Source organism: Amblyomma maculatum, chromosome 3 (genome assembly GCF_055883805.1).
Source record: "Amblyomma maculatum isolate TAMU_Amacu chromosome 3, ASM5588380v1, whole genome shotgun sequence".
In the NCBI taxonomy this organism is placed as follows: domain Eukaryota; kingdom Metazoa; phylum Arthropoda; class Arachnida; order Ixodida; family Ixodidae; genus Amblyomma; species Amblyomma maculatum.
The window spans coordinates 167,336,645-167,362,105 of NC_139346.1; the positions used below are offsets into that span (position 1 = coordinate 167,336,645).

General features: G+C 46.0%; 1 protein-coding gene across 1 annotated transcript; it reads right to left on the reverse strand.

Moving 5' to 3' along the window:
• Window positions 1-1,716: 1,716 nt before the first annotated feature.
• Window positions 1,717-13,119, reverse strand: LOC146196791 (E3 ubiquitin-protein ligase mind-bomb-like). The gene is made up of 7 exons (XM_084597077.1): window positions 13,035-13,119; window positions 11,544-11,698; window positions 9,792-9,918; window positions 7,726-7,947; window positions 6,370-6,551; window positions 4,020-4,129; window positions 1,717-1,925 (listed from the first exon to the last, which is right to left on the reverse strand). Exons 3-7 carry the CDS (start codon window positions 9,852-9,854, stop codon window positions 1,717-1,719), a joined length of 786 nt encoding a protein of 261 aa, XP_084453203.1. The 5' UTR covers window positions 9,855-9,918; window positions 11,544-11,698; window positions 13,035-13,119.
• Between the last annotated feature and the right edge of the window lie 12,342 nt (window positions 13,120-25,461).

A 25,461-nucleotide genomic window follows, 5' to 3' on the forward strand; every position in this document is an offset into this window, starting at 1 on the left:
CGCCGGTCCAGGCGCTTAGTGGCCGTTTGGTTTCGTTGGTTCCGTGGCAAACGAAGCCAGCGCGCGGTCAAAAGTACGGCGTAGTTTCTCTCCTGGAACCTGAGAGACGCACTTGCAGTTCAACTAGTGGTTCAAGGTCAACATGCATGCAGTGTCAGCTTGTTCATCCGCACTCACACGTGCTCACTGTGAGCTCTCGCTTTTTAACAACCTATGGCGGTGATTAACTGATGCCGACGCAGAACTACATCGAGTTTCATCCGCGACTGGAAGATGGTTTGTACATGGGCGCCCATGGACGTGGCACTGAGAAGAGGATAAAAAATGCAAGCCGTTCGATACTGCAAAACACGGATATCGAGTGTTATAACTCACGAAACACCACCGCTGAGAGCCCATCTCGATGGTAGTATTGCTGGTTAAATTCAGTGACTTGAGATTTTTTTGTTTAGTGTTTATGGTGTGATCCCGTGGTGTGTATGGTGTCACGTGAGTGTACAGTGCCTCAGCCCTGAGGAAAGCACACGTTGTAACGGTAATGTCAAGGGTCGGTTGGGGAATCACCCCAAACTCGCCAAATGAGCGCACTAGAGCTGACGCTCTTAAACATTGTCAGCCCAAGGGTGCTCCTCGGGACGTTTCTCACCTTCGACCATTAAAACTATTTGCAAAGACGGGAATAAGTGAGACAAGGACCCGCATTTCGGATGAAACAACTCATTTTCATTGAGACGGTGGTGGGAAAAAAAATTGAGAGCACTGTGGAATCTACACTGCAGAAATGCGAAAGCTGGAGTTTTGGTGCTGCATACGGTGCATTACGTTTGCTCTCATCATTATTATCAACTAAATGCACCGCCATTATCAATACTACTGTCATACAGCTGTATAACGTCACAACACCTGTCGCGCTCCTGGCGGAGAGAGCGGGAGTTAGGCCGCCGTTCATGCGCACCGCCGTCTCTCACGGACGGCGCGAGTTGGTCGCCCAGCTTTGAGGCGTGACGTCACACAGAGGTCATGCGAAAGGTCATTTCATGTGCACCGCCGTCGCACCGCAAAGGCTTGAAAGTGAAAGCAGTATCGCTCTCGCAGTAAAAGTCAACAATCTAGTTCATTGATCTGTTGATATGCATGGGCATAGCGAAGGTCCCACTAGTGAGTTTCTTGAAATGTGGGAAGTCTCTACAGCAGTCTCCTGCAGCCCGAGAACATGCCGCAAAGCCGCTGCATAGCTTTACTGGTGCTTCTAAGACGCACTCTTGGACGACGCCAAATACCACCACAGAAACATGAAGAAAGACTGCCGTAATTTTTACATTGGGAAAGAGATAATGTTGTACATTTTGGTTAATCTTAATTATTTTTATTACAATTTTGATTTTTTTTTATTCGAGACTTTCTCGACGTTTCGACGAAAAGGACATGGAATAAAAAGGCACAATCACCTGTTTTTGCACGGTTCCGAAATAATTATGCGTACTTTCTAAACACGTGTCTGAGCGGAATTATCGTCTCTGAAAGTGCCAATGTAGATGGATTTCATCCTTGAATAAAACCTACCGCTCTATTTTATATCACTCGTATCTGTACACTGCGACGTGTTGTAGCTGTAGTGTACACAGCTGGATTTGAAACGAAACAAGAGCGCATCGAGTTAACACAGACGCCGTAAAATGGTATTAAAAAAAAAAGACTCCTCTCCTCAGCACTCCTCTAAAATAGGTTAATTTTCCCAGCGATGGTGGCCCGGCACAGGTGACAGGCGTCCAGAGCAGCAGCACATGTGCGACAGGCCCCATGACCACACAGGAAGGCCACATTGCGCGGTCGTTCCATACAGATGCTGCATTCCAGGACCGGATCAAGACACTCCAGCCTGCAACGTACTTCATCGCTATCGGCGTTGCCTGCTGTGCCGTTTCCTGTGGAAGTTAAACAATGGAAATGAATGAGCAAGGAAAAAGAGATCTGAGCCTGCAAGTGCTGTTATTTAGGAGGACTTGATTGATTTTATTGGAGGACATTTTCATGTCAACGAAACACTATGGGTTGGCACTAAAAATCGTTGTAACCATCGAAATGTATCTACCGCGCCAGTGCCGAACCTGTGCATTTATGACCAAAACCTAAAGATGTCGCCACTGAACTGCATTAGGGGTTCTACGTGTACAGATCGAGCTGCGCCGGCGGATCTACCTAGTAGAGACAGATAATAAAGATAAGACGGACAGAGATAGATGAGTGTATTGATTGAAATGAAAGAGAGTTGGCGGGAAAAGCTGAGTATTTGGGGTGCTACTCTGCGATGCGAGTGAGGACTACGAGGCGAAAGAAGGTAAGGATGGGCGACGATGGGATCTGAAGGAGTATCGAAACATAAACATGCACATTACTTCCCATGACAAGCGCAAACAGAGGTACGTGTTCCTTTCTAACTATCCAACCAAACGCCTAGCAGTAAGTCATACGAGGGTGGTCTAGTGTCCAAATCATTCGAGAGGTTAACATTAGCCTCTAAAATACTGGCGAAAACAAAAATACTGGTGAAATGGTTGTCACAATTTTGATCCAAAATCACGTGCTTATTTTACCATAACGGTTTTCTTACAACTAGGGTACGGTGACGGCGACGTTTTTTTTTTTGTTTTTTTTTGCCCTAACAAGCTATATATGCCTCGCATAAAAATTACTGAACATAGCTAGCCTTTTAACGTGTGATTAGTGCGGATGTGATGAAATGATTGGGCGCACACTTTATGAATGCCCTTGGTTTGAGCGAGAGCACGCCTTCTTGGTTGTTAGACACCGCCGCTTGAACTATCATCCTCTTGCAGAAGCGAAGATTATGGGACATTGAGCAAAAATTGCTGATGGCTTAGCTTCATTAATCATAGTGTGTAAGCGAAAACTTCGTTACCTATGGTTACACGTGGTTAACGCTCTTTATTTGCACATCGGTACGCTTGCAGGCCACTTCTTCATCCACTGCGCATCTGACAAGCGCGCGCACGCGCCGCGGGTTTTCTTTACTGCGGAAAGAGCACGGTGCGTGCGCAGTAAGGTGCTCAGCTGACGATGATCTGTGCGCCGCCCCTCAGAATCAACATCAGCTATGAACAAAATAGCCCAAACCAAAGTATTCTTGCACACCTGTGGTTCGGCGCAACTGGTTGTCGTGGCAACGACGCATGCGCAGTTGTGGCGTCCGCCCGCTCCGGTGACTTTGGCTTTACATGGCGTAGTAAAGATTTCGCTTCAAAACTTTGTCACAAAGGAAAGCGATGAAGGCGCTCCTGAAGTTCTTAGAATCGGGGTTGAGTTCCCGACTATAAACAGTGCGCCCTCCCCTTATCATATATATTGTGGTCTATGGACACGTTAAAAACTAATTTCATTGCCGCTCTGCTTATTTTTTTCCTTTTGTTGATCTACCTGTCCCAGCTCCGTTGGACCAAGAGCAGCCACACCCCACAGAAGAAATTCCCAGGTGTTACATTGAAACGCGCTGTTCTCGCCGTTTAGAAGTTCCAACCGCGCAAGACCATGGCACCATTGCTCTCCATTTGCTCCGGCATTGGAGGCACAGGGTGACTTTCAGCTTCCTCGCGACAAACGTTGTCCTGCTGGCGTCAATTTTTCTTTCGTGTAAGGAAAGGAGATTACCTTTGGTCTTCTGCTGCTATCGCACGTATGCAAGCGGAAATAGCTAGTTTTGTATGCACTTCTTCTCCATAGGCGTCGCCACATTACTCGTTGGGCTGTTATGTGCGCTTGGCGCTGGCGCGGTTGAAGCGGATCTGGTTTGCAACAGCCCATAGAGGAGAAACTTCGGCATCCTTCTCGCCTGATGAAATAGTCTAAAGGCTAAAAGCCGCACTAAAACAGGAGGAAAGAATTTCGTTTGCAGTTCATGCAAGTCAAAAAGGTCTACGTCATCTCATCTAAGCTTGGGCAACATCTCTTAAGCAGCGTAGTTTTTACCTCTGCAAACTGTGGCAGCGCAGTTTGAAACATACGTCGGGGCAGCGGCTTCCAGTCAAATTCTACAGCAGAGCTCCCCAAAACTGCCTTCTGCGAAATCGCATGCGTCCTCTGTTCTTCAATGTCCGTCCCTTTCATTCCATAGCTGGAAACAGATTAAAATGAATGCATACCAACTCGTCCAGCTAGCCATCCTATCGTGTTGCCGGCCAATCCATGACTTGCCAAACGATTTCCAAGAGCCACCGCAACCCTGCAGGAAGGCGATGCAGATAAGTATGAAAGAAAGTGAAAATTGTTACATTTTGACTCGTAAAGTGTATTGACAGCAAAAAGATTATGTATCCGATGCAGAAAAAAGTACAGAAGTGTAACGCTGTGCGAGGCCTTCTATACATGAAGTTATTGGCACCTCTCTTTGGGCTAGTTGGTGCACGCTTGAATTGATGAAAAAATTGCGCTGAACCATTCAGACCACATGAAAGGAAGAAAACCTGTATCTTGTTCTCTTCCTTTAGTATGGTCTGCATCGTTCGGCGAAAGTTTGTTTCACCAATTCATGTAAAAATGAAATGGTAATGCAAAGAGATTTGAACGGCTATACAGTTCCGTACGAAAATGTTTGCAAAAATGCGACAAGTATCTGGCAGTGTACGCTGGCAAAATTTCGCGATTAAAACATAATAAAATACATTGCGTTTTTTCAGATGAAAGAAAGCAGATGGCTAAATTCTCAGTGATACTACCTTAAAATTCTAATGTTTCACGACTGTAATCGCATTTTATGTTACAGTGTATATCCGAAGGTGCGAGTAGAGGAGGAGAAGGAGAATAAAAATAATATTGAACGATGGTTGGTCTTGCAACACCAGGAAGTGCTCCCAGCGATCCAGGAGCTTCGTCCGATCAGTCTCAGTATTTCGTGTTAGCAGATAACAGAGCGCACTCCCAGGAAAAGCAGGATGATGATAGACATTGAGTTAATTGTGCGCGGTAGCTTATACGCCTACAGGCAGCACTATTAATCAGCTGTGGTAGGGGGTGGAGGCTAGACAATTATTGTGGTAGAGCAAGTTCAAGGAGGGGTGCCTCGCGGGGCACCCCCGGGTGAAACAAAGTTTGATTGGCAGTAATTCTGAAGCATTTCTTACTAACTCGCGGCTGATGGTGAACAAACCTATGCATTTTCTTCAACTCACAAATTCCAAATTCTGTATCTAACATCTACGAGTGGAGATGCAGACATTACACCCCCTTATTGAAGGTCTAGCAGCACAACGTAAAAGTTTAAGCCTCCAAAATCTACGCAAAAAAAAAAAAAAAAAAAAAAAAACAGCAGTAAGCTTCAGCTTCGCCTTAAATGTAGACGCTATAATGCTTTTAACACAGCCTTTCATTCCGAGAATGTTTGCCAAAGAGATTGGCACATCGTATGGAAAAGTGTTAAGCTTCTTTAGTTGATTTGGTTTGAGCAGAAAGAAAGACGCAGTATCTGACTCATTTCTCGGTGGACACCTACTCTTGGATAGAACTTGCATACAGTTGGAGGCCTACATGTCGTCGGTTGGAATGCCTGTCGCAAACTCGTCTTACTGATTTACTGATTTATTTATAGGAAGGGAAAGGCACGGTAACTGTCTCACTTGTTTATCTGTGGACACCGCAACCGCGCCGTAAGGGAAGGGAGGAAGATGGGAGTGAAAGTGGAAAGAGAGAAAGGGGAGCCGTAGTGGAGGGCTTCGGAGTAGTTTCGACCACCTGGGGATCTTAAACGTGCGCTGACATCGCACAGCACACGGACGCAACTTCGTTTCGCCTCCATCGAAACGCAGCCGCCGAGGGCAGATAGATGCTAAATGGGAAGGAAAGTAGTATATGACGTCAACCCTCAATGATGCATACAGAACGGTTGCGTCACAATTTGAATACAAAATCACATGCGTATTTTTTCAGACTTCTTTCCCAAGCCTAACGTACGAAGATGGCGACGGTTTTTTGATCGAACGAGCTTCATACGCTTCACGTAAAAGTGTTCGCAGCTGTTCAGAAGTTGCTCTCAGCAAAAAGCAAACAGTCCATATCGGTCATGCCTGATGATCACCCATAAGTGTACACCCCCTGTTCTCAAATCTACCGGGACTATACCACACGTAGCACAAGCTGTCCGTATAAAGGTGACCCTTTGCAGCCAATTAAATGGCAGAGAGCAATACGATGTTCACATTATTTACACCAAGAGGAGCGTTATACGTTTATCAATAAAACTAAGTGACTTTAACTTGGATGCCAATTTTGTAAAATTTCCAGGCATCGTAATTTATTTGTGATATGACTCTTTAGAATCAGTAGAAACGCTCGATAGAGCCACGGCAGTGAATACAATACCGTTCAGGGTTCTTCCAAAAGACAAGCATCCCACGGACTGCATCACTCCCGGCCATTTGTAGTGGCGTCACGCCGACCTTGTTCTTTCGCTCAAGATCGCCACCTCTGCTTGCCAGAAAGCATGCCACTGCTAGACTGCTGTCCACTCCGCGCTCACGACACTTGAGAAGTCGTTCGACGATCTGCAAAGCGGAAGCTGTGAATACTTATGATCGACGAGATTTTGTTTTTTAAGGCAAATAATGCCTTTCATGTTAAATAAGTCGAGGCAGCAGTACGTGTAGACCAATAGCTGTTATCAGAATGTGTAGGCAGATCGTGTTTTCAGTAAATGACACTAAAAACTGCCGTCACTAGGTTTTGAGCCTTCGTCTCAACGAACAGATCAGCTTTCATGGTACACGCACAAGAGCACTTATACTAACCCCGTAGCCGATCACGCCTCGTTTAATATTGTAACACACTCTCACACCATGCATAGGCTTCCTCGTATTTATAAATTTTCAGATGTAACACATTGCCCCAAGGTGCAGTGAACATCGAATACTTCATGGAACTCCGCCGCTTTCCTTCATAAAATCAGGGCAAATATGACATGCATATACGCCATCTGGGTGAACGCAGGGAAAGTCCGTCGCTTCATGCGACTCCACCAGGCGGCACGACAAAACAGAAAAATAAAATGATGCTGACGCCTCTAGTGTCACAACAGCAGCAGCAACGTTCACGTTTCTCAATTACAGGTTTGCAGTGCACTCAAAGTACCCTTCTTTTTTGTCAAACTCTAAGTAGCACCGCCTGTTCTCCCACCTTACCATGCCCCTCCTACTTTCCTCTTCTGCCTCCCGTCTCGCCTCTATCTTACAGTCCACTCATTCTCCTTCGGAAGAGCGGTTAACCTTGGCTGGCCAACTGGGGAAACAGTCCGGAAGGCAAGTGTCCTAGCGCGCCTTGTTAATTTCTTCAAATTAATACCTTTTCATTTAACTGCTCAAGCAATTATCTGGCTTATGAGTGGAAATAATTAATACGAGAAGGTTAATTTAACTACCGCGAGGGTCACATTAAATGACAGCGAAAGCTCAACAAAGGGGTGTTGTTGCATTCACCTTCATCAAAACACAGCCACCGCGGTCAGAACTGAACCCGCGAACTTCCACTCAACAGATCAACGCCATATCTATATGGAACTGAACCTGTGGAGTCACCTCAGTGCACCAACGTCTGTATTTTTCTTGTAGGAGTTTCGCTTTTTAACTGAACACACGGGAACTCATAACTGTACATTGTGAATAGGCTTAGCATACAGGTGGCAGTGACAGGTTCGTAGAGAATGCGTTGAACAATTCAACCTACCGCTGTGATTATCGGGGCGCAGCGGGCACCGATTGCGGACGGGCGTAGTGTAGGCCGCTTGTTCAAGACCACGTGCATGGGCGTGTGGCCGTGCTGATCTGGCATGTTCACATCAGCGCCTTCCCTGACGAGTAGCTCGACGAGGTCGCAGTGCCCACCGATCGTGGCCAGTAAGAGAGCAGTGTGCTGTTGGCTGCCCTGTGCGTTGACCCCGCATTTTCCCTAATATAAAAAAAATGTTGGAAACACCCACAGTTGATAATAATAATTATAATAATAATTGGTTCGCAGGAAGCGAAAGGCGCACCATCTGTCACACTTGTGTCTGTGGAAACCTGAACCGCGCCGCAAGGGGAGGGAGGAAGGGGGGAGTTAAAGGGGGAAAAGAGAAAGAGGAGCCGTAGTGGAGGGCTACGGAGTAATTTCGACCACCTGGGGATCTTTAACGTGCGCTGACATCGCACAGCACACGGACGCCTCTTCTTTTCGCCTCCACCGAAACGCAGCCACCGAGGTCGGGTTCGAACCCGGGTATTCCGGCACAGTAGTCGGGCGTCTTACCACTGCACCACCCCTACGGGGCCAGCCAAGCGCGCACCCCGCCGGAGCAGTCAAGAGAGAGGGGGAACGAGGTGGCCACGTGATCTGGAGAGGAGAGGCCGCGCGCCTTTCCCTCGATGTGTGGCGTAGCCAGGAGGGGAAGTGTCAGAGAGAGCCGGTGAGGTATGCCTTCCCATAAGTTATGGATGATGAGGAATGATTTCAATCATTTCAAATATGTTTAAGTTGTGGGAATGGCGCAAAGAAACTAGACTGGTACATTGTGCACATTCTGCTGTTAATAAACTCAGCCTCACCTTGCCAGCTCCCGAGAAGTGGTTTTCTGCCCATGAATTGCCGCCTACGAAGTTTGTGTGAAAGCTGTATGTCTTTTCTTAGTAATCATATAGCTAGGCTTAAATGGATTCGAATGAGTAAATTATCCCTTATATCATATTTATACTGCCGTAAACGACAGCCCATAGGTGAATATTTCGCGATACTTTTTGCATACGGAAGGATGAATCAATATCTAACTTTGAGCACATCATTACTCACGCAGTGCGACCACCCTTATATGTGACGTTTCCAAGCGCGAGCCACAACGGATCACAACGGAAATAAATAATGGTTTCTTATTGCTTTGCTTTTTCTTTTCAGAAGTCTATCAACCTTATGTTCTACGACAGCGTGGAAATAAAAAATAAAAGCACAATTATTTCACCGCGTGCAAAAACTTCATGTTTCAGCAATTTATTTTGCCAAACATTCTTTAGGACCGCTTGAAACATAATAACGGCCATTTTTACTGTTTGCATACAGCAAACGGTTGCTTATTCTAAATCTGTAGTTAAGCATCAGTACCCACTAGCTCGCTTGTTTCTAAAATATCTGCTATGTCTGTCTGTTAGTTGGCGAGCAAGAATGTTTTTTTCAAGCTAGCACAACGCAATTAGCATTCACCAATGCATAAACATTGGCATTTCTTTTCATCCTACCTTGGCGAGCAAGAATGTTTTTGTCAAGCTAGCATGACGCAATTAGCATTCACCAATGCATAAACATTGGTATTTCTCTTCATCCTACCTTGGCGAGCAAGAATGTTTTTGTCAAGCTAGCATGACGCAATTAGCATTCACCAATGCATAAACATTGGTATTTCTCTTCATCCTACCTTGGCGAGCAGGAATGTTTTTGTCAAGCTAGCATGACGCAATTAGCATTCACCAATGCATAAACATTGGTATTTCTCTTCATCCTACCTTGGCGAGCAGGAATGTTTTTGTCAAGCTAGCATGACGCAATTAGCATTCACCAATGCATAAACATTGGTATTTCTCTTCATCCTACCTTGGCGAGCAAGAATGTTTTTGTCAAGCTAGCATAACACAATTAGCATTCACCGATGCATAAACATCGGTATTTCTCTTCATCCTACCTTGGCGAGCAAGTATGTTTTTGTCAAGCTATCATAACGCAATTAGCATTCATCAATGCATAAACATTGGTATTTCTCTTCATCCTACCTGAATCAACAAGGTCTCCACGACACGGTAGTGGCCACTGACAACAGCCAGGTGTAGCGCCATGTCCCCGTTGTCATCCTTCTCATCCACGAGGCCAGGCCACCTCAGCAGAATTTTTTCTGTTGCGCTTCCCAGACGTAGATCATACTCAGAGGGTAAATTCAACTTTCAGTGATAAATGCACTACCACATTATAACAAGTAAATATATCTTGCTTTAAGTCTAACTGTGCATTCAGAAAAGAATGTGCCATGGAAACGTCTCGTGAAGCTCACGTTTATAAATTCTATATATTCAATAAACAAAAGTTATTTGTCTGCTGGAAGAAGATGAACAAGTGTCCAAACGTCTGGTTAAATCTAGACAAAAATGCAGGCTTCCAATAAAAAAGCGTCGTGCGCCTTACGTACAGTCATGAGCAAAAGTGTTATACAACACTTAGACATTGACAGAGCTCAGGAAAATTGCACAGAAATGCAATCTAGCTACAGCGTAAGGGACAGCGACATCAACATATGCACGTTGAATGATTGGAGCACCACCACTATTGTCTCGATCTTGGATAGCTGATGCTAGATAAAGTTGGGATGCAGGTTTCTCGAGCACCGCCACCGACTGAGTGTTGTATACCACTTTTGCTCACGACTGTACATAGCTGTCGTGCAGACCTTTCATGAATCTAAAATGAAAATCGGGATTAAATTCTTCATTACTGCGTTTTTGTTTTATCAGCAGTGAAGTTACCGGTACCTGCACAAGCTATTTGCAATATTCGAAAGTTGAGTTAGTGTCGACGCAAAAAAAAAATGCATTGTTATTTAAAATCAGCGGTTAAACGCCGTAAGGACATGCGCTTTGATGATCATTTTATTATCTACTTCGCCTCGTCTGGCGAGAATTTAAAGCAATGTGCTTTTTGGCTAAACTAACAATTCAACCCTTCTTATGGTTACGCGATCCCCAAAGGTACTCAGTTTGTGATCAGAAATGTGCATTTCGCCTTTATGCATCGCCAGCAATGTAGCATATCTGCATGTGTGCTCGCTCAAAGCAGACCCCTACTAAAATCAGAGCGGTCTGTACAAATTCAATATGATTTTTTCTTCAGAACCAAATTAATATATCGTTGCATTTTTTTTCGTCCGCTATATATCATTTGCAAACTGTGCCAGGGCTGACATGACACTGGCGCACGCAAAGCCATAGCAAAAATCAAAACAAACAGCCGCCTGCCGATAGCTAGCTGAGAGCGCACACTTGCACTTCGGTCCCTGCCCCTCCTGTACGCCTGCCGTTACGACGTCGATCCGAGAGGTGTATACGTAAACGTAAGTTCCAGTCTGTGCAGCACCATATCGTAAATCAACCAGATGCTGTTGATTTTTCTGAGATAGCAGTTACAGCATGCATTGAGGAAAGCAACGCTAGTTAAAAGCGGGAAGTCTCTTTTAGTCATACACCTCCCTTTGGTGCCATCGGCAATATGGTCGGTAATTAAATGACGACCAGTGCGGTCAACAATAAAGGATTATTAACTCCTATCCTCGCATACACCTCTGAACAATAAGCTTCCCCTAAACTAAAAATAAAATTCCCCATAACCTCATTAAATTCCTCCTCATATCTTACTTTGACTGGTCTTGAGTGTTTTGAACCCGAGGTGTATATTGCGTGAGACGAGGCAAGAGATCAAGCGTTAGCATGATGTACACGTCTAGAGAAGACGAGTGAGGAGGTTTTATTTGTACTCACAAATTGTTTCCGTGGAAGGCGGCACTATGAAGCACGTTGAATCCTTTCTTGTTCCTCACTGCCGCATCGGCAGACGGAAAGCTCAGCAGGAGATCCACGATATCCAAACTATCTCTTTCCACGGCTTCGTGGAGGGCTGTGTATCCCCACTTGTCCTGTTCAAATGGGAAGTCAGAAATGGACTGCCCAGCACTGAAACCAACACGAATCCGGCACCTGACGATGGCTGGTCTTTCAGCAACCAATCCTGCCTCATATATCGTTTGGACGCAGGGACCTCATCATAGCTCACTCCTGGACTTCATAAAATCAGCCAACCTTTTTGGTTGGTTTGGTTGGTTTGTGGGGTTTAACGTCCCAAAGCAACTCAGGCTATGAGAGACGCCGTAGTGGAGGACTCCGGAAATTTCGACCACCTGGGGTTCTTTAACGTGCACTGAAATCGCACAGCACACGGGCGCCTTGCTTTTCGCCTCCATCGAAAAACTGCCGCCGAGGCCGGGATTCGATCCCGCGTCCTTGGGAACAGTAGTCGAGCGCCGTAACCACTGCGCCACCCCGGCGGGGTGCCAACCTTTTTCCGTTCATTTAATCATTTATTCATCATTCATCTCATACCCTGCTGATGCCCCGAGGCAATCAATTTCAATTAAAAAAAATACATGAGAGAGGTGCTAATTTACAATCCCAGACTAATGTCATTTACAAATGGCATACAAGGGTAATCTAATGGCTCGCTGGACGCTTGCTTGTACGGTATGCTGGTAAAGCGATGCTTTTTAATGCAGTTGTTTCTAAGAGCGAAAGAAAAGGGAAGAAGAAAAGAGAAAAAGAAAAGGAAAGAAAAAAAGAAGAAAAGGGAAGAAGAAAACAGATGGAAGAAAAGGAAATAAAAGAAGAAAGAAAACAGCAAAAAAAGAAAGGAAAGGAAGAAACAAACAAACAAAGAAGAAACAAAGAATGAAAGAAAGATGAAAAAGAGGGCGGATTTCTACCAACACAGTTCGTCATAAACAATACCGGATAATTTTGCGCGCTTTAAATAGTCCCTACAAGTGATAAACGCAAACGAAGTTTCACGTTTTGTTGTTCCGCTGGGGTGCTGACTGGCGCTTAGTTCGCGAAGCTACAAACCACAATTGCCTCGGGACCGCATTGATGTAACGAAACGGGAAGTATTGAAATTCACTAGCGCTAAATAAAAAAGAAAAAAAAAGAGCTCTGCATGGATGCGCCATTAAGAATGAAGTCTACGGCAAACATTTCGCTAAACTGAGTGGAAATAAAAAAAAATCGCTATAGCATCTTCGAGAAGCGCTATTGCCCAGACATGCATCCATAATCAATCCGTATTCCTCAGGCTTAATTGCCACAGGGTCCCCAAAGTTTTTAGGAGATAATAATGACGATTGTCATAGTAATTATGCACACTCACGCTGAATGAGACAAATGAGCTGGAGGCTTAAGTGCGTGAATAACAGCAGCTTTTACCTGCTCGTTCACACGCAAGTGGCCGGCGTGGCTGACGAGAACACGCACGCAGTTCAGAAATTGTTCACGGACAGCAATCAACAATGCCGTCGTTCACAGCATTAATATCTTCTCCACGACTCAGCAGTTCGTCCGCGTTTTCATAATGGTTCCTGTTAAAAAAAAAATGAAACGTAGGTATATATAAAAAGGGAAAATGCACTGTTCAATACTAATATTTTTCGTGTAAGTACCTACCACATCGAGGGATGCAAAAGTCTAATTGTAGGTCACGTGACATAAAAATTTAATTGTTCTTACAGGACGTATTTGGAACAACGAGTTGTATTCAAACACGAGTTTTGGTAAATTATCACCAGGCTCTGCGTAACGTATTCGTCGAAACCTCCGATGGGAGTCAGGAGGTGATGGCTCGGAGCGGCTGAAGGCGACGACTCGTTAACCTCGACACAAAGTAAGCGACAACATTACGAGAACAAGAAAATTGTGAACTATGACGCAAAAAAAAAAAAATGAAACTGTACAACGCTGCCCGCCCACCATGTAGAAGAAGACTCGTAAAGTAGCAAATTCAACACAGCGGCGCAAAACTTGAAAACAAAAAGTGCTAAAACTATTTGGCTTTAAAAATTGCACCCACGTGCCTCAATCTAGTTTTGTTCGTTTTTGCGTGTGTTGCTAACGAGTCCGAACCAACTCACCTAAGAACAGCAAGGTGGAGTGCCCGGTTTCCGTTACAGTCCTCCTCTTCCAGGCACTGTTCTTCTGCGGCCATTTTCCTCACAATACCTTCAAAGTCCAGGCAGCAGGTAGATTGGAGTGATGTCATGAATCAGTTCTTTCTACAAACACAATGTAATTCAGCCTTAGCTGTAATGGAAAGTTTGGTTTTGTTTGTTTTTTCTTGTAACGACTAAAGGGAGATTTTAAAAAGTGTGGTGAAGTCCTGGCTACGCCAAGATTAACCCTCTGCAGGAATGTATCAATGTTCATATTAGTGCCATTTGTTTAACCTACACCAGCTACACGAGTGTAGGAAATCTCCTATACCTACAATGGATTTTTGCTGCACTGGTGTAGCTGGTGTAGGTTAAACAAATGACCCTATTATAAAAACGTCTGATTGCATGCATACGCAAGAAACGGCACAAAGAAGGCTGCCACTAAGACACATTTATGCACTCTTTTTGTCACGCCACTTCACACACAGGGCAGCTGAGATGACGTAGCGGGCACCACAGAGAATCGTCATCTACTACTTATGTATCGGCGCAAGCACTTGTTTCTATTTGTTTTGCTATCTAATTACGTGAAGCGTTTCATCTGAAGTAGGGCTGGGAGATGCAAGCGATGAAAAAGCTAATGCGCTGGCAAAAACCTAATCATAGACATTTTATGCACGTGGGAAGCCGACCAGACACACAAAAACAATCACGTATAAAAATGGCAGCGGTTCAACCAAGGTTGCACTGAGTTAGATGAGCGATAGTTGAGTTTGGCACAGCTTTGCGTGATTTAGTGTTTGGTTTTAGATTCTATTCGCCGAGACCACTTAAAAATATATGAAGACATTGCTGCGCCATGTTCAATATTTATTAAGCCAAAAGCCTTCCTTGTCTTAAGGAGCTGCGGAAATGTCCTCAGGAAATCGTCGTAGGCAATGTCCGCAAGAATTGACACTTAAAGAAAATAATCTACCTCCACCAAAATTCAAAACTTTCGCCCTAATCCTCAGTCGAGTGCGCAAACCACTATTACGCGCCGGTTTTTTTTTTTTTTTCAAACAACACATTTATATACAAAATAAATACAATGCAGGGAATAGAAGGACAAAGTACATTTAAAAATATAAAATTTTTGTTTGTACGTATAGCAACACAAGGATGTTAAGTACGATTGGACAAGACAGTAATTCGTGACTGCACATATATAGGTACACAAGTGAAGGTATCTCAAAGAGAAAAAGAGACTATGCATGTAGCAATGGAGGAGCGGAAATGATGAGGGAGGATTAGTGTTTAGGGGATATAAGGTGGACATGGGTACCTTGGAAAAAGAGTGGGCTGCGTCCCGTAGAGTGCACGACAATATTGGCCAGAAAAGTGGAGAACAGGTAATACGGGGGATACGCAAGGTTGGGATTTTAGTCAAGAAAACCCGCGATGCTTCGGGAGGGAATTTTTTTTTTTTTACTTGGGGGTGGGAAAAGGACAAAAGAGAAACATACAAGCAACAAAAAAAAAGGGAGATACCGAACTATGAAAAAGTAATGCAGGACGGAATGAGTCAAGGGAGGGCCTTTGGGGAAATAAAAGAACGGAGGGATATTAGTGAACTTTTTCCCGACAAAGGCAGGCTCTTCTCTCAGTGGGTGTTGAAGCGTTGGGTTTGGCACGTCTTGAGTTCAACTGCCGCCTTTCAGCCACGCGCCAGATCATATCATTGAGTACCATGTCCGAGTCCGGAGTCCCGAAGGCACACACTGTCCAATCAACTTTGTCGACGAAGTGTCGCCAGGCTGGCTTAGTAATGCGCACGCACTCAGTCGCATTCGTCCGCACCGTCCAGAGAGAGTGGAGCCCCAGCATCAGGACGCAGTCCCTTAGTATGGCGGACCCGTAAAGCCCATCCGATCGTCGAAGACCGTCCTATGTGACGTCCCACCCTTCACAGAATAAGAATGGCAGTTTGTCTTAGAATATTTTTGAGGTATTACATTCCAGGAAAACATGTTCCGCTGTATCCCGCTTACGACACAAGGTGCAGTTGGCACGGCACGTATACATGAAAGAAGGTAACCCCGCTCCTCTTGACATGCCCGGAATGGCAGAACACCCGCGTGAAAGTGAAAACAAAAAAAAAAAACATTATTTTGAGCTCTTGGGCAGTGAGAGGATTCGCACACATCTCAGGACGACGGTCGGACTCACTGTCCCTGGAGGAACACGGTAGATCGCCGATGAGATTACTTTACCCACGAGATCCCAGTACAGCGTCTTTTTTATAGCTGTTCGAGGGCTTGTGCCATTTCTTTGTAGTAGGGGGTGATTAGTGTGTCATGGCGAAGCGGTCCCGTTATGTTCAGCCCTTGCACCAAATGAATGGAGGCGCCGGAGTGCACAGCTGCTAGTTGTCAGGAGTCGCAATGACTACTGTTCCCAAGAATGCGGGATCGAATCCCGGCCATGGCGTCTGCTTTTCGATGGAGGCGAAAAGCAAGGCGTCCGTGTGCTGTGCGATGTCAGTGCACGTTAGAGAACCCCAGGTGGTCTAAATTTCATCAGTCCCTCACTGCTGCGTCTCCCATAGTCAGTCACTTTGGGACGTTAAACCCCATAAACCAAATAAACCAAACCTGATCCGAAACAGCCCATCTCACATAACGTTCGAAGTCAGCGCGTTCGTAAGAAAGCCTTCAAATATGCACGGCTCCTACTACCGGAGCACCTGCGCTGGAGACCGCCGGCACACACTGAATGGTAAGGGAAGACGATTTGATGAAAACGCACTACAGCGCTTTCACAACGCCATTTGTGCATCTAGAACCATGAGAGATCTGGCTGTACGGAAGGCAAATGCAATGTGCGTCTAGATGACTATAACCTACGTTGGGTCAATGTACCTAAACAAGAAACGCTGCTAAATATGCGCTTTCAGGATTTGGTTCATATAATCGTGCGTTTGTTTCGAACGAATACGATGTCGGTAATCGTTATCGCAGCAGTGCCCGCGGAGCGCCGATTCCCAATACACCGCAGTGTCGAATTATCAGAATTCGACAGCGCCATATATTAGACTGGAGTCAGCCCAGCACTGCGCGTTTCCGCGCAATGAAACAAGTACTTTCTTATCAACAATAAATATATTAGTAATACAGATAAGGCGCGGTTCTTTCCCAGCCCCACCCTTCACAGATCTGCCCGCTAGGACCGAGATGGTGCTTCTTTTTTTATTTGTTTGTTTTGTGCATACAATGTGGTTCAAGTGAAGTGGCAATATGTGTACACAATAAAACGGAACTGCTAGCATACGCCGCCGAGTTCTTTTCCTCTAATCTCAGCCTTTAATCAGGTGTGTTGAATTTCAGACCCGCGTAATGATGCATTGTTCACGAAGCAGCTATGCTTATTTTAGGTCATTGATTGTGCAAGTCGCGATATAAAGCCAATGTCCGCGCTATATCAAGCGTTATCTGATCGCTACCGCTCTGAGCGGGTGGTGCTGTTTAATTCTGCACAGTCAATAATTGCAAACAACACCAGGATTCGACGTGTACAAAGTTCGCGCCCGTTTCGCAACAACATTGTTCTTGTTTGTCTATTTCGGCTGCTTACAGCACTGATAGTCGTATTACTCATGCAAGCGAACCACCGAGGGAACTCAGCGCGCTGTGAGGTCAGTGCAGCTTTAATAGCTACTGCTCAGGTCTAAATTAGGGTGGTATCGTCCACTATGACGTCACAAATAGCCCGCAGGTACGAGACGCTTAATTAGCGCTGGTTAAACAATGCAATAGCGCCATGGTCATGAAAAGTGGAATCGTTCCATTATAAAATTACACTAAATTGAGGTTATAGATCCTTATAGATAAAAAAACCAGCCTAAATTGAATGATTAATATTCGTTACTAAACAGAGTAGTAGGAAGGGCCGGGAAAAAAACTGGCTGCAGCTCAACGCCAAACGTCAAGAATGGCTCGCGTAACGATGTCAATTCCGACGCAGGGAAGTAGCGACTTACGCTTGATGCTAATGTAGTCCAGAAATATGGAACATTCAAGACGAAAACCTCAGTCGCGTCATTAGATGAAATTCCGTCAGCGACCCTTTTAAGGCGAAAGCCTTTAATGGCTCATGCTGTCGTGGACAAAATGTGTCCCGCTTTTGCGGCGGCTCTGATTGGCCAAGGCGGGATGACGTCATAGGTCTCGACCAATCACAGTATGCACGAATGCGTACCTTATATGGCCATATGGCAATCAATAAACAATCACCAATTAATGACTAAATAATAATTATACTAAATAATGCCTAATTAAGTAATTCATTAAATAGTTGATCAATGACCAATTAATTTATTACTGATTAATGCCAGTTGCGTGGCAGAATGCTGCACTCACGCTTTCGCCTTTCATTACTTTTGTCGCTAAAGTCAATCCCTTGTAATTTTTTGTTGGGCTGACCCCAACAAATACACAGACGCGAAACAACGGTCGTCTATCGATGGCTCACGGCAGGGATTCCAACCGGAAGCATATTAGTGCCTTTATTGGTGTGCCTTTCTCCGGCTTCTGCTTCCCAGTTTTGACGCCACCGTTCATCGTTCAGTGTTCTGGTGGCGTCATACGATTGTTGCACATTGCATACAGCTGCTGGCCAAGTCGAAGGCTTGTAGCTCGTGATTGGGGATTCTAACCAGCGACAAAACTAATGATGAGGCATTCATGTTTCCCCTTCATAGCACGTAAGCAGTGTTATATGTCCTTTGTTTATTTTTGTTTTTTTGTTTTTCCATGTGGACACACGTCTTTGTAAAGGAGCGTGGACCACACTTTTGAAGCGAAAAACTTCACTACGAGGGTCAGAGCCGAGCTTCGCGTATGCCGTATGCCATATGCCGTAACTGAGTGACGTAACAGCCAAGGCCAGCTGCGCAGCCCCTTCGCCAAGCTCTGGCGGCGTTGCAGATGCCCATAGGAACCCATGCATTTGAAGGTCATCGTAACTGTCACTAACCATCACTTACTAGTTCAGGGGTGTTTAATCAACACTAATCAGACATTAACTAGTACTCAGAAAGTGCAAGTCATGGTTAACTATCACTAACCAACTGTGATGGTTAGACGTTTCTAGACGTCCATAGCCGTCACATGGTGACGTCAGCGGCAGTGACGTCATGACCGGGTGTGATAATGACCTCACAATCGGTCATGACTTCATGACTGGTGGTGACGTCACCAGGAGATTCAAACCCTGTCTGGTTGTTTCACACCCAGACAGATGAGATAAAAAATGATAAATGTAAAGCCTGCGAAGCGAGGGGTACCCTCGACCGTATACTTTGGGAATGCTATAAGTCTCCGGGCGCTAGGGACAACATTAAAAGTAGAGCCTGGGTGACCATGCTATCAAGCGACGTCCCCGCTGACCAGCAAAGAGCCGCCTGCCTAGCGGCTGAGGCCGCGAATAACCAATGCATATTCGCCAGTCCTTAGACGCGGATTTTCCAGCCCCCGTTCCTTAGGCCTGCGTGCCAGGAGCGGGGAGTACAGGGCCTCCTAAATCGGTGCAAAATAAAGTTTAATCAATCAATCAATCACGCATATACGAAGCTGACCCCGCCGGGCATTCCATCCCTGTGTCCGTGCGGCGCCTTCCATTTGGGGCTTCCTCAAACGCCGCACCACAGAGCATATACAGAAATAGACTAAAAATAGTTAAGTCACTCAATTAGAGTGGCGTCAAAGACGTGACGTCACCCATCTGCCATCAGCTATGAAGACCAAGCGTGAACGAGTGCGCTCCAACACCGCCGGGCGGCACTTTTTGCCTTCCGCGAGTGACAGATGCTGCACCTCTCCTTTCCTGTAAACGAATTATAGAACGCCGGTGAACTTAGACGCGCTCGACACGGAAGCCAAGGAGAGTTTATCTACTGGCGCACGGCGCAGAAGACTAGAGAAATTAACTTCTTCCGATCCCGAGGTAGTCACTGCTTTTCGCTACGTATGTCGAGGCATAGCATAGCTAAGCCATCTTACATTTTTTTTTTCTTTCTCGAGCGGACGACTGGTTGCTTCCAGTTGCGCGGCAACACCATGAAATAGGATGAGCGGCAACTCCTTATCAAATATAAAGAAATAATAGATTATTACAAAGATTATCATCGCTGATACCCTACACCCACTGAGGGTCTCGGGAAGGCGAACGAACGTGTGCTCCTGCGACTTTTTATCAACACAATGTTATGCTCGGCTATTATGAAACACTGACCCCATGGTCACCGGTACGTATAAGCACTGTGGCGGGGTAGCAGATATCTACCACATGGTGTAGGCCTGCCAGCAAAATTCAGCTTTAAGCCCCAACCCTACACGAGAGGACTGAGAGGCGGCCCTGCTTGGCTGCTCAGACATTCCAGCCCACAAGGCCTCGGTTCAGAGAGCCAGGATCGTGGCAGCGAATTTTTATCTGTTGTAGGCCGTAATTGCAGCCATTACCGCTGGTGGTGGACGACGGCTGTTGTTGCGGCGCGCATCTTTCTTTCCCTCTTCCTTTTCTTTCTTTATTTTCTCTTCATGTCTGCACGAGGCAGCGGATGTGGCTCAGCTACAGAGCCAGTGGCAGGCCTGTGCATTTTCTTTTCTTTCTTCCTACAGCCACAACAAAAACAGTGCAACTCACTGCGGACGTCTCACTGGAGCCGAATTTATCGGGGGGCGGAAGCGGCTTGCTTGATGCAGTACCGCTTGGAAGAAGAGTGCGTGCTTTTCGATGTTGCACCATGGAACCTGGTTCAGCATTGAATAATTATGACTGCGTGATTCACTGAGGTCACGGACACGCAGGGAGAGACTTAGACTCGCATTTTAAAGCCCATAATGCGTGCCACATACACTTCCTTGGAGCTCATGGCCAAACGATTTCAGCGGCTATTGCCAGCCATTGCAAATGCAGTACAGAGCTGCAGGCTACTGAAAAATGAGGTTTCGCCTGTTCAGGTGGGCAGGAACGAAGCGTTTGAGATATCATCCCTATACTGCTTGGTTGGTTAGTTTATGGGGTTTCACGTCCCAAAGCTTATCAGGCTACAAGAGACGCTGTAGTGGAGGGCTCGAGAAATTTCGACCCCCTGAGGTTCTTTAACGTGCACTAAAATCTCATAGCACACTGGCCCCTTGCTTTTCAACTCCATCCAAAAACGGCCGCCATAGCCGGGATTCGATCCCGCATCCTTGGGCACAGAAGTCGAGCGCCCTAGCCGCTGCATCACCGCGGCGAGTGGATCCTTAGCTTGGACGCAAAGAGAAATTCTGCGCAAAAGAATTGGTTGAACGCACTGTTACAATTATTTCAACCAAAACACTGCGTCCGGCACACAGAGGGGGGGAGGGGGGAACCCATATGGGGGAGGGAACAGGTTTACTTTTTTTCTTTTCTGTTCGCCTCTATGGACCGGTCAGCCCTTGACTTTCTGGTGGTTTGTGGAGTTTAACGTCCCAAAGCGACTCAGGCTATGAGAGACGCCGTAGTGGAGGACTCCGGAAATTTCGACCACTTGGGGTTCTTTAACGTGCACTGACATCGCACAGCACACGGGCGCCTTGCTTTTCGCCTCCATTGAAAAGCGGCCGCCGAGGCCGGGATTCGATCCCGCGTCCTTGAGAACAGTAGTCGAGCGCCGAAACCACTGCGCTATCCCGGCGGTGTCCCTTGGCTTTCTATATTCACGTTACACTGTCAGCTTCTGACGCTGTGCTGTCGAAATTATCTTCACCCATTCTGATTAGTGCGCTTCATACAGTGGAAATGAAACAGCATGTGGTCACTTACTATTGTCACAAAAAACTCGAACGCGTGTCCGGCATAAAGCCTTGATGGCACTTGGTCAAACGCTCCATTCACCTTGACATCTCATTTTAATGAAGTGGGCAGTATCCTAAATAATTTTCAGTAATTGGAAGGTATGAAAAGCAGCTTTCCTGTCCGCTTATTAACTGATTCATTCATTCATAGATCAATAACCTGAGCAAGCGTTGTGGCCGTAGTCGGCGCAGCTTCGCAAGGGGGGCACCACGAGTCATTCATTCATAAACCTTTAATCATGAGAATGACCTGAAGCCTAGTAGGGAAGGGGGTGGATTGGTGATTTTGAGGGCGCCAGACTCTGACATGATGTCTAGCGGGGCACTAAGCTTGCGCTTGGTGTTGGTATTGAGTAGACGTCATGTCAGAGTCTGGCGCCCTCAAACTCACCTAATCCACCCCCGCTAGCCTATGTATCTGCACAAAGAGGGCGCCATGAGTACTCAGGGAGCACTGACGTAATCGAAGCCCACTTGTAACATATTTCTCTCCCCCTGAATCGCATTCACTGCCGTGATTTTTTTTTTGCTTCTGCGCATATATAAAGAACCTAAAAAAAAGAAAAAGAACAAAAATTAGAGAGTCTCTTAGATGTCTCTTAGGAGGAGAATAGCGATAGCCTACTCTTCCTATCCTATAATTTGCCTCCCATCGTTAGCCTCTTAGTATTAGTTGCGGTGCTACATACAATTATAATTGATGTACAGGAAAGGAAAGGCGCAGTATCTATTACACTTTCTCCGGAGAGTACGTGTGAGTTTGGACGGTACACCATCGCTCCTGTCGCGTGGCGTTCCTTGGCGCATTGTAGATGGCAGGAACGCATCTCTCCTCGGCCAATCAGAACGCCGCAAAAGCGGGACACACTTTGTCCACGACAGCATGAGCCATTAAAGGCTGTCGCCTTAAAAGCTATGCTTTTATGCGAAAGAAACCGCGCTTTTGGCGCACTCTAAATTTGTGGAGTAATCGTTGATTGTATGCTTAAAATGGTTCCGTGTCATGCTGATTCAGCCTGCGTCCCGTGGTGAAACGGGGCGAGTGCAAAGATTCATAATTGCAAGGCCACCTGCGTACAAAACTTCGTGGCGGAATGCAAATCCGCAGTTTGAGACCGGCGAAGAGGACAAACGCCCGTGAACATCAGCGGGCATTGTTTCAGTGGCCGTTGGAAGTGGCTAAGCGCACGCATGCGTCCTTTAGTCAAGTTTTTCTGAAGAAAGCACGAGACCGGAGCCCCAACGAAGCAACGATAGCTCATAGAAACGTATCGCATTACTCGCGGAGCGTTCCCGGAAACCTCGGTTCATTAAGGAAGCACATACGTTTTACTTAAAATACCACTCTTCATTGACTCCAAAAATGGCATTTAGTAAGTGAAAAAAAAAATTTCTATGGTCGTTTCGCTTAAAGTAATAACATCACCGCTGGTAGCACTCAACTTTGGACTGTCGGGACCTGTTTGCATATATTTGACAAGTGCTGCACCAAAGTAAATGAACAACATAAGCTGACATGCGACGACTTTACGTCTCCACAAATCATGGCAGTATAGGTATTCCACCGAGTCATCTCATAGCCTGAGTCGCTTTGGGACGGTAAACCGCACAAGTCAACCTTTTCTGAGATCGACTGATGGCGCGGAAGGTAAGCCTGTATAAAAAAAAAAAGGCCACCTGCCGCAAAGAAACCATTCGTACTGCAGTCGAGCTGAAGAATGTGAACTTTCCTTAAGATATCTTTGAAACTTACTGACCACAAGCAAAATAGTATACGGGCTGTAGCCATGGCATTCGTGCAAGCGTGCTGGAATAGAGGATACATACAGGAAACAAATTCTCTAGAACACGTTTTATGAAACTCTTGAACGTTCAAGTTTTAGAAACGCGCATGCTGCATCGACCGGGACAAAACAACTGCACAGCGAAAGTCGAGGATGATTACCCCCCCCCCCCCCCCCAAAAAAAAAAAAAAGAATAAGGAACACATACCTTGTCAACTTCTGCCGCATACACTGTGAAGTCAGATGATTTTCACTCAGTTGATGCTTCTGTCTGAAATCGTTGTTGAGCGTGTGGACCAGTGGTAAAGCGTATACATCGCTTTTTATCTCAGATATGTCTCCATATCACTGCTATTATCAAAGCATGACCAAGGGCATGAATGCGCGTACTATCAGGTAGAAAATTTCCAAGGCCAAAGCGCCACTTTGGGCATGTGATTGCGTACTGTACTTACTTTTTCGCGCAGTTTTGAAAAATGAATGATTTACACCAACTTCTGTACTGATGCTATGCGGATGTTGGCGCGCGCTGGTGTGGAGATTAAAAGGAATTATCAGCCGTTTACAATATCTGGTCAACGCTCGCGTTACAGACGCGCAGCTCTCATGATAACACGGTTCATTTTCGCTCGGAAGACGCAACGGCCTTCTTTCTATACTGTACCACAAAGAAAGCACGTCACGTTTTGAGCGGAAATAATGTGGAGCGGAGGCTGTTTCGGCGGCCATCGTGGCACAAAAGTTGACATTGGTTTCTTCCTGACGCCTCTCTTCGAAGGGAGCATTGCCCAAGCGACCGGCTCAGGATGAATATATATGTATATATATATATATATATATATATATATATATATATATATATATATATATATATATATATATATATATATATATATATATATATAAAATATTGCGCCTTTTCATTCCTGCAAATCAATTTTCAACGCCCCTGATTCTTGCTTTCCTGCGTCTTCTGTAACATCTTTGGTACGGCGTTCGAGGCAGCGCCAAATTAAAGACGCAACTCGGATGCCTGCATCGGACGCCAGGTGAGGTAGACATCGCATATGCTCGAAGGACGTCATGTCCGGATGTGACGTCATAAAGACACCAGTTCCTGTTATTAAACATGGCCGGAATCCGGTCATGACGTCACTACTCGTCATGACGACACCGGATGATGACGTCATAGTAATTTTTGTAATCATCATCGATGTCACTATAACTACCACTAAATATCACTATCGGTCACTACCTACCATTAACTAACGGCGGCGGTCTCGATGGCAACCGCGCTGTCATGACACTAGGCAAGGAGAACACGTTTCTCACGTGCCCGGCGTGGCTGTCAGGATGATTGATAGGATAGGACGCCAGGAGGAAGGGTGGCAGTTCCTGGCCCTACGGGGCAGGGATGGTAGGTCAACGCCGCTTGCGGCGGGGGCTAGTAATAATAATAATTGGTTCACAGGAAGGGAAGGCGCAGTATCTGTCACACTTGCTCTGTGGACACCTGAGCCGCGCTGTAAGGGAAGGGATGAAGGTGGAAGTGAAAGTGTCAAGAGAGAAAGGGGAGCCGTAGTGGAGGGCTGCGGAGTAATTTCGACCACCTGGGGATCTTTAACGTGCGCTGACATCGCACAGCACAAGGACGCCTCTTCGTTTCGCCTCCATCGAAACGCAGCCGCCGTGGTCGGTTTCGAACCCGGGAACGCAGTAGTCGGGCGTCTTACCACTGCACCACCCCGGCGCCACCGAATTTTATCTGTTGCACAATCCCCTGATGGGGCTTGGACAGGTAGGTCACTGCCGCTTGCGGCGGGGGCTAGCCTGCCCGAAGTTTTACCTGTTGTAGGCCCTCATTGCACCCGCCACCTGTTCGGTGGTGGACGACGGCTGTTGTTGCGGCGCGCGTCTTTCTCTCCCTCTTCTTTTTTCTTTCTTCACTATTTTCTCTTCTGTCCGCAAGAGGCAGCGGAGGTGACTCAACTACAGGGCCAGTAGCAGGCCCATGCATTTTCTTTTCCTTCTTCCTACAGCCGCAACAACAACAGGACAG